The following is a 12,014-nucleotide window of genomic DNA, read 5'->3' as shown; positions in this document are numbered from 1 at the left end:
AGGCATTCCGAATGTATCGTTCATCTTGCGTTCACCGTTCGTTCACTATTCACTTTGCGCTCGCGTTTGCGCTCTGTTCGCGTTCTGCGTTCGCTCACCGTTCACCAACCGTTCACCAAGTTGCGTTCAGCGTTCACCCAACGTTCAATCACCGTTCGTTCAGCATTCGCTCACCGTTCAAGTGGGAAAGTAGAATGTTTCACTGACTGTATGAAAATACGGAAATCGGAAATCCGTCTGTTTCGATTTTAGCAGTAAGTTTTCGTTATGATCTATCTCAGTTTGACGCTTTTTAATCGCTGAAAAAGGAAAGATTTCAAACACTTAAGTGGTGTTGGGTTGCAAAAAAGCGTTGGTTTAAAAAAAGAAAGCAAGGTATGACGTTTTTTTCTTTGTTATTAATCCATGTTTTGGTAATAAGAAATGTAGTTGTTCTCTAGTAATATATTTCTAATCGATGGAAAGAGAGATCTTACTGGCAAATGCCAAATCTCACTGACAAATCTAATAAAAAAATAGTGAGAGACAATATAATATAGGTAAACAGGTCTGCATTATGAAAGTGGTGTCAACTTCGAAAGGGATCCATGAGTATTTGAGATTTTCCGTTACTTGCTATAATAACGAAACATATGCTCAGAATAAATTTTTGAGGTCACTCTCAGATAATCTCTGGAAATTGGGCGCTAAATACAGCAATAGTAGAAATGATCGAAATTAACATTGTACATTTAAATATACTTTAAAAATTCATGTCATACTTGTTTAATTTAAGTTGTACGCAGTCACTCTGAGAAGAAATCGTTTGGAATATTTTCTTTAAAAACAGACACACAATATTAGCTCTCCTTATTGCTATATTTCCACAATCACGATTGGCTCCACGATTGAAATCGGGGACTCAAAAGTAGACAAATGTGTAGTGATCGTATCTTTTGTTTACCCATGGCTATCGTGTTGATAGTGAATTTTTTTTTTACTGTCAGAATTTTTTTCTACGATTAAGTCGGTTAGATTTTAATCGTTATCATTGCATTGACAAATATCTGTGTCAACCTAGCTGCAGTAAAAAATTTTAGTGAATGGTTAGATTTGATGTATGAGCATCTAGACTTTTAGTAGATTGGCCAGGACGGAAAGTAATCAAAGAAAACATGCCTGACAGTCGTGTAATTATTGACTGTACCGAGATCTACACAGAACCACCTCAGTCACTTTCCAACAAGAAAGGATGTATTCAGACTATAAGTCACACATGACTTGGAAAGTCCTCATTGGAATAAGCCCTAGTGGAGTGATTACACGCGTCTCAGATTTATGGAGTCGCAGTACGAGGGTTGTAAGAAAAGATCGCAGACAAGTTCTATTTTGAGCGCGCTATTTGCATGAAATCATTAAAACTCTGCAGTTAACAACTATACGTATTTTCCAATTAATATGCAAAAATTTGGTGTTTTTCGATGATCTTTAAAAAATATACAGCAAAATTATTCAGTTAAAACATGCTTCACGGAGCATGTTACCTTTACATTTCAGAGACATAATTTTGAAATTAAAAACTGCACTGTTGTAGCGCATAAAGATTTATAATATTTCACCTCTCGCTAAGATATTCATGAAACGTCTTTTGGCGAAATTTTGAATAAATCGGAGTTATGACTGTTTTATCAATAATTGTAGATGATCAATGCGTAAACACAAAGCCAAAAATGTCATGATCAACAAAGAAATCAAGCGTTAAGATCATAGCAATGATGTGTCAGAACGTCTTCATTTATTTGCACTGCAAAAAATTTTCTTTTTTTAAATTCTACCTTTAAAAAGATTCAGAAAACTACCAGTTCATGTTTTTTGTTAAAAATAGAGTTTTTAAATGCGACATGTACTTGTATCATTGCAATGAGCTTTGGGCTTATTAAAAATTATTACAATGTACTAGATTAAGAGGTACTGTTTGAAACACGATAGCCATTTCTCCTTGTACGTGATGGATGTATCTCCCTCAACTTGAGTAGGTAGCAGTCAATTGCAATGTCAACTTTTTCATGCTCTCTTCTCCTTTCAACTGCTTTGTTTGAAAAAGATATACAGTATCCAAGAATATACTTTAGTACATTATATCAGGTAGTTTCTGGTTTTCTCTGTACAATTTTACCAAAGTCTGAGTATGTCGCCCATGCCTGGCTTCTCTCCAGATTGGGTTGATGTGTTGACCTTCAGTCATTTCATGAATAATTTCACACACGCTTTTGCTGAAACCTGAAGAGACTCAAAATATTGCATAAATTGTTTTTTACATTCCTCTGAAGAGAGGTCAACCTTGTTCATGGAAGAAAAAAAAAATTGGTGAAGTTCGGGTATTGCTTTTGCACCTGGGGGTTATATTTCAATAGTTGAGAAATTGTTTAGTCATCCAGCCATTCGGTTTTTCTTTAAAAACTTGAATAGATGTTAAGGTTAGGTCTGGATATTTCTCGCTGACATTTTATGAACTTCGATTGTTTCTCCCCGTCTTTTTTTTATTTGTTGAAATCCATGTTCTGTGCCTTTTTGGTGAAATATTTCTGCTACGTGGTTTAATCCATTCACAAGCTTTTGAAGTTGGAGCAATTTTACCGGTGTGCATTTTTACTGTTATATCCACAATTCCGTACAATAATGCTGCAATATGGTTGCAAGCACTCCCTTCTCTAAATTTAAAAAAATTATCTTTTTTATGATAATCATTATAAAACAGAGTACTAGTAGCATGTTAAATCTTATAAATGATGCAAAATGCAGTGAAAAAGTATCTGGACACCTGGTACTTCATTCTCAAATATTTCTTATTAAATGTACAATAATATGTTTATGCACACGCGGGCCTATAGGAAGCAATTTCAGTTTTGGGGGAGGAGGGTGGGGGGCATAGCCATACATTTTCAGTTGGGGGCGCCTTCAACCACCAAAAATTCATTGACATTAAATAAAAAAGGTTAACAGACGTTTTTATTGAGGAGGCATAAGCATAAAGTAGATATGTTTTCTATAATAATCTATACATCGGCAAAAAATAATTGGCCCCCTGTGCCCCCCTCCCCCGGTTCCTACGGCCATGAAACGTACCTTTATTGAACACATTTTCACCTGACAAGGAAGTGGTTATACTAATATTGTGCATTAGAAAATGTTACAAATTTACGTATATCAAGAATAATTATCATAATTATATTATACAATTTTGCAACGTGTATTTCAAATCAAATTTGGAAATGTTTCAATTTTGATTATTTTCTATGGAAATTTTCGCTGCAGCAGTGTCGTTTTAATGGTGCAAGCTGTTTTCTGGGTGATGGATTTAATACCCGTATTAGTCATACTTCAAGTTAAAAATGCATTGATGTGAAATTGTGTCATTTAAATTCAAGTATTGTGAAACTTGAGATTTGAGTATTGAAATGATGTGTATTATTCATGGATTTAAATGTGTAAAATCGAGCGGATGTCGTGCAGACACCGTGCTCTAGATTAACTAAAATCTCAGCGGTTTTTATTTGTTATTTATATGTAGATTAAATCGTATGTTTTGCTTTTTTTTTTTGGTTTCCCTCTTGGGTACATTCCAAAGTTTACCTGTTACGCTCCATTCTTTTTGTTTTCACTGTCCATTTTTTTTGAAAAAGCTGTCCATTCTTAAAATGAATGGACAGTTTTCCAAAAAGAATGGACACTTACAGGTGACTTAAAGGATTGTTTTGGGAGTTGACTCAACATTAAGCTATAGAATGGACAATACAAACAAAAGGTTCACGTCACAATCATGTTTTAATTGCAGTTCGAGACCCATCCTTCCGTTAGCTTTGACGGTACTGTCAATTTTTTCACCAAGCGATTATTTTTTCCTTTATAACTTCCGAATCACCGCAGTCTACGTCGTTATCTAGATCTAACCATAATTCCTTTGCGCCCTTTGCTCTCCGTATAAGTTCGGGTGTGTTTCCAAAAGTTGGTTTCCACACTTTTTAAGACACTCAGTTTTTTTCCCTCATTCCATCAAAGTATTCCATTTTTAACGAATACATATCCTTGACGTTTGACGCTACAGCAGCAACTTACCCTATCGGAAGATAAAAACCTCCAATACTAGAGAGTGCATATAGGGAAGTAACTAGGTTATCGAAAGGGACTATAGTAGAAATGGTGAAAATTAACATTTTACATTTAAATATACTTTAAATGTTTTTGTCATACATTCATTAAGTTGTACACATTCAGTCTAAAAAAAATTGTTTGGAATAATGAATTTTTAAATTTTTTGATATTTTCTTTCAAAATATTAGCTCTCCTTAAAGATGAAATGAGAAAGAAGCCCACGTGTTGGACATATATAAATACTCCACTAAAGACCATCAAGCAAAAATAACACCGAAAATAGGTCAATCAAGATGTAAGCTTTGATGCAATTAGGGGGCCATTTGTTACCCGTATCTCCACTAACGTGTTTGATGTTGTCATCAAATACATTAAACCTTAAGATTTAGTACTGAGATTTCTCCATTTTATCTAAGAATGACCAACTGATATGCTTATCAGATAACTTCACTCTAACGCCCAGTAGACTTATCACACGTTAATGTAAGTCTGATATGAAGAAAATCTTAGGAAATTAATTATAAATGATAGAAAAGGTAATATCTTTGTCTTCATCGTTTTTCTTTTCCGAGTTGATTTTTTCGAAACTTGGTGCATGGATTCAGAAATAATAGCATGTAAGAGATATTCTGAACTCGTGTTTTTAGAGTCTACTACCTTGAAATTGTCATTTTCAGCTTAAAAAAAATCAAAGTTCTATGAGTTGAAGCCCAAAATGAATTATTATTTATAACTTAGATTTTTTGCTATCACCTTACATAACGAAGGAGAAGGGGGTAAATTTGCAGGAAATTTTTTATCACTGTATTTTCGCCTATGACGTCACAAAAGTATGGCGCCGAAATCCATATATTTTAAAATATCCTTAGAACAACTTTTAATGTATTCAGGTTTTAATGCACATGGTTGTAGAAAATAATTTTTCTTTAAATATCTATTTTTGTGGGGTGTGACAAGTTATTTGACGATCGCAACCTCTCGGGCCTTTTCAAAAGCGGAAAAACGGCTTAAGTGTTTTTCCGAGCTTGCCATAAAGGCCCGAGAAGATGCGGTCTGTCCTTTAGGCCGGTGAATACTACGGGAGACAAGGAGACGATGAAATCGAGCAGATAAATGGAAACTGATTAAAACGACAAAACAATTAGACATATATACATGACTGTGTATATATTTGTATAATCTTACAAAAATATCATGATGTTGTGTTATGCAAATATTTCTTAAACGATTTCAACGTCCCCCAGTAATATCAAAGACTGTTAGCATTTTGCAAAGAAATACATTGCCCTCTTTCATAAATATGTGGAAAACAGTGCCTAAATTTTAAGTCAAGATTACCAAGGAGATTTTATTATTATCGATTTGAAGCCATGAAAAAATCTATACCAAACAGCGTATTTTTATACGTGTATGACTACACACACTAAAAATTCAAGTTCCTGAGGAAAAATGTATTTTTGTTTTTTAATATATCTCTACGTTGATAAATATTTTTGCAATATAAAGAAAACGAAGGTCATGACCTACACCTTGGACATGCAGCTCAGCAAAATATGTAATTAAAAATATCAATTGTTTATTTTGTGTGTTAAAAAAACATAATCTGTTGTACTAAATCAATTTGATCCTTACGATTACTTTTTAGCTGATTTAGGTTGAGTAATCTACTAATATATTCACGTTTTATCCAGAGCAGTGGATGTCCCGGTGTTAAACTTTAGGATGGACGACCACAAAGGAAAGGTGTTTCTAATCACCGGTAAGACAAACTGAAATTATTAAAAATATATGTCAAAATAGCAGACATACATGGCGAGAAAATTCAATGATTATGCCCTACAGGTGCCAGCTCTGGTATTGGGGAGGGCATTGCCGTCCTTCTCGCAAAATGCGGAGCAAGTTTGTCATTGACGGGAAGAAATGAGAACAAGTTAGAGGCTGTAAAGGAAAAATGTCTGAAGGAGGGTTTAACACCGGAGAAAGTAAGCCATTAACTGAATAAATTTATAACTTAAATTACATTTTTTAAAGAAGTAATAAAACTATTCTTTTTTCTCCATAGATACTGTTGTCCGTGGGTGACATTACATCCAGAGATTATAGAAGGTCATTAGTGGATCAAACAATAAAACAGTTTGGAAAGCTTGATGTTCTGGTAATTATCTTTTACATAAGTGTTTGTGAGGTATTGTAATTTCAAATATACTCAATTAAATTGTGATATCTTTAAAAATCAGTTTCCTATTCACCAGCTGACGCTTTTTTCAAGACATCTTACCTCTAAAATGACAACATAACCATAGGGGCCTGTCTTCCTGCTTATTAAATGTAAATAAATTAATAAAAAATTGAATCTGCTTTACATACGAATTTGGAGAGATGAACGCCCAAATCAAAGAAAATTTCCCCGTTTTCTGTTGATTAAACGCGTGCGATGACCGTAACTACATCAGCATTTATGCGAATTATCGCTGTAGCGAATGCTACTATGACAAGGAGGTCAGAGTATAGAAACAGGTGCCGAAGTGGATGGGGGTATTTTTTCCAAGTTAGCAGCTTGTTTCCCTTGTAGAGTTGATGTACATAGATGTGGTGCATTTTTTAAACATGGTATTCTTTGTCTGAAAGTGTCAAAATATTTATTAAAACAGCTTTTTAAGTGCATTTAAAGTAGATTAGATTATTAATTTTACATTTAACAATCCCCTATGAATATATCAACGTTTTCTATCTCACCTGAGCTGAAAGCGCAAGTGAGCTTTTCTGATCACATTTTGTCCACCGTCCGTCTCTAAACCTTTCATATTTTCGACTTCTTCTCCAAAACCACCTGACCAATTTCAACCAAATCATATGTGGGTGAAGGGATTCAATTTCTTTTTTTTCAAATGAAGGGTCACGCCCTCTGTCAAGTAAATATAAAATTAGTAAGAAATTGGTGGCATCTTTTTAAAAATTTTCCATTCAAGAACCACTGGCCCAAAAAAGTTGAAACTTAAGTGAAACTTATGTGAAACCTTCCTTATATAGTGTAGATCCCTAGAGGTTGGGTTGGGTCACAACGGGGGGAAGTTTTACATAGGTATATATAGATTGATTGATTGTATATTGTTTTACGTCCAATTCAAGAATTTTTCACTCATATAGAGACGTCACCATATACCGGTGAAGGGCTTCAAATTTTGACCTTTACTCGGCACTCAAAGCCATTGAGCAGTGAGGGATCTTTATCGTGACAACGCCTGCCGTGACACGGGGCCTCGGTTTTTAAGGTCTCATCCGAAAGACCCGCAACGTTCACTTCAAAGTGCCAAGCGCATGGCGAAGGAACAGTTGCTACCTATTTTTTATCGACTTAGGTCTGTCGCGACCGAGATTCGAACTCACGACCTCCCGATCACGGAGCGAGCGCTCTACCGACTGAGCTACCGTGAACGGTAGGTATATATAGAGAAAAATAGTCAAAGATCTTCTTCTCAAGAACAGCAATGCCATAATAAGTCATAATGATATGGAAGCATCCTCAGGTAGTGTAGATTCAATTTTGTTCAAACCATTACCTCTGGGGGTAGGGTGGGGCCACAATGGGGGATAAAAGTTTTTTTCATTGGACTAAAAAGGAAAAATCTTTACAAGTCTTCGTCTAAAGAACGTTGCTATGGCTACACAGCTATGATGAGTCATATTAATGTGGAGGCATCCTCGGGTAATGTAGATTCAAAGAAGTACACACGCTAACTCTCGATTCCCGCCTACATTTTACACACACTTAATTCAATACAAATGACATTTTGGCCAGACAATCTTTGTTAAATGTAAAAACGAGTTCAGTGGTAATTAATTGATAATTTTAATACCAGTGTTTATACATATAGTGAGAGCAATTAAAATTTCAACATTTATTAAAACAAATCAAAACATGAAACTACAATGTTCACAATCACTCAACAAGCTAAAAAATTTACACAAAAACAAATCTATCATATATCCATCTTGTTTTATATAACATATCTTTGGCTTTCTTGGGGGCTACTCACATATAAAGTAAAAACAAATTCCTGGGTTGACACCATCAGGAAATTATTACACTGTAACTATAGAAACTTGGGTTGACACCATCAGGTTGTGAGTAAAGGTACCCGGATTGACACCATCGGGTTTTAATGAATGGAAACTGGGTTGACACCATCAGGTTTAATTTTGAGATACCTGGGTTGACACCATCAGGTTTACATGAAAGGACCCAGGTTGACACCAGCGGGTAGCTATATTTAATTAATTACATTATGCAGGAAAATTTATTTGAATTGGGGGTAAACAGGGTAAAAAGGCGACAATACAAATTATTGTGAGAGCCCCAACAATGGCATTTGTAATAAAAACTTTTTCTTTAGCATTATGGAAAGGTGAAGTATGGGGAAGGTAGGTGGGATAACAAAAAACACAGAGCATGTACATCCAGATAAAGATACAACAAAGGAATGGTAATTGTAAGTGGAATTTGATGCGGATTGGTTTTTGAGATCACTTGGCTCTACTGACCACCAGAGATTTTGCTGCCCATTACGCAATGTATCACCTAATATGGTCAAAGAATACTGGTTCCTAAGACAAATAATCTTTTCTAAAAATAGCCTCTTCATCCAAGTGTCAAACAATGATTGTTTTATGAATTTAATTAGATTTACACAACTTTACATAGAGTAGATTGTAATCCTTACTACATGGCTTTATACAATGAATGAGTATTCAATATCCAACAATATATATATAGAGATAATGTTATGTACACACGAAAACTAATTAGTTATGTATAAACAAAATTTTTTCTTACTAAAAATATCATTTTATACATATAGTAAGAGCAATTGAAATGTCAACATTTATTAAAACAAATCAAAACATGAAACTACAATGTTCACAATCACTCAACAAGCTAAAAATTTACACAAAAAACAAATCTATCATACATCCATATTGTTTTATGCAACATATCTCTGCCCTTCTCGGGGGCTACTCACATAAATAGTAAAAACAAATTCCTGGGTTGACACCATCAGGAAATTATTACACTGTAACCATAGAAACTTGGGTTGACACCATCAGGTTGTGAGTAAGGGTACCCTGGTTAACACCATCGGGTTTTAATGAATGGAAACTGGGTTGACACCATCAGGTTTAATTTTGAGATACCTGGCTTGACACCATCAGGTTAACATGAAAGGACCCAGGTTGACACCAGCGGGTAGCTATATTTAATTAATTACATAATGCAAGAAAATTTATTTGAATTGGGGGTAAACAGGCCAAAATGAATGAACATCATATTTTAGTGGGTATTAAGTATTGATGTGAGTGAATGTCCCCATGAAGATAAATGAAGAAAAATTAAAAAAATTTAAGATTAATTTTCTTTTTGTGCAGACTGAAAAGTATTTTGCTTGATTCTAATATATCTTGTATAACAGTCTGAATTCCAGCGACCTAGTGACTGAATTAAATGATCTTGAATACCAACAGCGGCTGCTGTAGTTGCCGCTCCAATTCTGAAGGAATGGCTTGAGTACCTAGTTTCATCAAAACCTAACCTGGACAGGACCTGTTTTACATGAATTAGGAAAAAGTTTCTAGACATTGGATTACCTTCGTCATCAACAAATAGAGCAGCATGGCTTTGTATGTGGCAAGCATTTAACCGACCCTCCAGATACATTTTCATAATTTTAACTGGCTTTAAATGAGAATTTTCAAACACTTTTATATCAATCCCCTGTCGAAAAGGATCTGTTTTAGAGGAATTAAGTTTCAAGGTATAAAAAGACCAATCCTCTGCAAAAGTGACATCTTGTATGGTTAAATAATCTTTCTGCTTACGAAAATTTGTTGTAAATTCTCCACAGCTCAGAAAGCCAAAGAAAGCCATTTTACATATACAACACAACATGAGATCTAACCAGGGTGAAAAAAACACCTTTGTCAAGACAATCACATATTGGGGACAAAATTGAGAAAGTGATCGGTAATCTTTTTGATATGCTATTGCATTGTTGCTTTTTAACACCTTGCAGAACACAGTGAAGTTTCTCGAAGTCTTTAAGGCATTGGCCCTCTTTCAGGTAGAAAAAAACTATACCTGCGAGGAAAGTTTTGATCGTTTCGTGCCTTAAGTTGACAATGTGTAACAAAATATACAAGTATATCTTCATTTATGACAGGCAGTTTGCCTAAAGCTAGACACATGCGACACATAACAAGAAATTTAAAAAAACCCAGTCTAATGCAGTTCTGTAGGTTGCTGCTGTGCTAGGCTCAATGGAAGCATTAACTTAATGTTCAGCATGCTTCTTTAGATCAAGATGAGGTTCGAATATTCTGGGCAGAGGGTCTGCTTGTGGGGCAAGAGGACGGAAACGAAAGGCATCAGCAATGAAGTTTGTAATTCCGCTTTTATGACGAGCATAGATAATAAAATTGTTTGTTGCTGAACAAAGAGTTAGTTTTCGAATGAACTTCAGGATTAAGGGAATTTTCGAACGACCTTTATTAATAACGTGCACTGTAGCTTCATTGTCACAATTGAAAACACTTTTTAAACCAGACCACTGTGCCCCCCAAAAGACGGATGCAACAACGAATGGGTAGAGCTCAAATAAGGCCATTGACAAAGATTTGTCCTCCGAGATCAGTTCTTCTGGGAAATAACCTTGAAAACACTGATTATTGAAAAAAATCTCCGAAAGCGGTATCTGTGGCATCTGTGAACAGATGTAGATCGGCAGCATCAGTAGTAGCATTGTCCATGAAAAAAGATCTTCTACCATTTCATCCTTTTAGGAATTTGGACCACATATGCAGGTCAAGTCTACATTTTGAATTCAAAGTGACATGATGATGTAATTCCCGAGCTATAGATGAAAGTTTGATCAGATATGACAAAAAAGATCTTCCTGGAAGAACCGACTGGCGAATTTTAGGTGACCAAGAAGACTAAGAAGTTCACGTTTTGTGCAGGACTCCTGTTCGAGAACTGTTGTACTAATCCGGATATCCTGATTAGTTTTTCTTCAGGTAATCTGGCCTTCATCCTTTCGGTATCAAGGGTAATGTCCAGGTATTCAAGTACTGTACACGGTCCCATTGTTTTCTTAATTGATAAAAGAATACCATGTCTAGCAAATACATGGTGTATCAAGGACATTGTTCGCATTGCTTCAAAGTCTGGCGGATCGATCGTTAGGAAATCATCAAGTAAATGAAGAATATTTGAAATCCCATGATTATTCTCAAAAATCCATGTTATGTATATATAATTTTTTTTGTTGCAAAAAAATAGCATTTAAATATTTAATTACTCTTAATTCCAACTCTTTTTATAAGGGAAGGGGGATGTTTTTCATTGAAATCGGGCTTTAAAGCATAACAAAATTTTAAAATATTCTTCGATATGGATAATTATTCCTTAAATCTTTTCTTATTCATAACACATATTAAATTAAACAAATATGATTGATAAAATACAATGTTTTAGTTGTAAACCTCTTTGAAATTAATGAAAAAGTGAGCTTTTTTGCCGTTTTTGTCTTTAAACATATGTTCCTCCCGTGAAACAACAAAAGCTTTGGTATAGATTGTAAAATAACAATTCTAAAAATTCGTAAAAAGGAATTGTTGTTTCTCGGGGGGGGGGGGGGTAAAAATATTTTTCGTTTTTCATTGCTTTCCATGGTGAAAATCTCGGAAGTTTTACCAAAATTATAGTTATCTCTCTTTGTTTTTCCAAATAAGTTATTTTTTGTGAAAATCCATATAAATATCTATATGATTATGAATATTCATTCAAATATGTTAACTTTTGAAAATTGACTTAGAGGTAGGCGGCAGAA

At 34.7% G+C, this 12,014-nt stretch overlaps 1 protein-coding gene and 1 long non-coding RNA gene across 4 annotated transcripts in view; one reads left to right on the top strand and one right to left on the bottom strand.

Annotated features, from left to right (window-relative positions):
• LOC133197582 (uncharacterized) overlaps positions 1-12,014 on the bottom strand; it is a 139,820-nt gene that overhangs the window by 38,811 nt on the left and 88,995 nt on the right. The gene's annotated exons all lie outside the window — the stretch shown is intronic.
• The window catches only part of LOC133197575 (3-oxoacyl-[acyl-carrier-protein] reductase FabG-like), a 36,885-nt gene that overhangs the window by 11,125 nt on the left and 13,746 nt on the right, over positions 1-12,014 (top strand). Inside the window, exons 1-4 of one of the 3 annotated variants that reach the window (XM_061333677.1) lie at positions 289-375; positions 5,823-5,890; positions 5,974-6,113; positions 6,194-6,286. In XM_061333677.1, coding sequence (XP_061189661.1) covers positions 5,854-5,890; positions 5,974-6,113; positions 6,194-6,286 — 270 coding nt within the window. In that variant the 5' untranslated portion in view covers positions 289-375; positions 5,823-5,853. Of the gene's footprint in view, positions 1-288; positions 376-5,822; positions 5,891-5,973; positions 6,114-6,193; positions 6,287-12,014 lie in introns of those variants that run through there. The other 2 variants (XM_061333679.1, XM_061333678.1) reach the window with 2 other exon arrangements.

The sequence above is a fragment of the Saccostrea echinata genome, unplaced genomic scaffold (assembly GCF_033153115.1).
Source record: "Saccostrea echinata isolate AGI-Se365-2 ecotype Australia unplaced genomic scaffold, CSIRO_AGI_Sech_v1 ptg000030l, whole genome shotgun sequence".
NCBI classification, from domain to species: Eukaryota; Metazoa; Mollusca; class Bivalvia; order Ostreida; family Ostreidae; genus Saccostrea; species Saccostrea echinata.
This window is presented reverse-complemented; position numbering and strand designations above follow the sequence as displayed.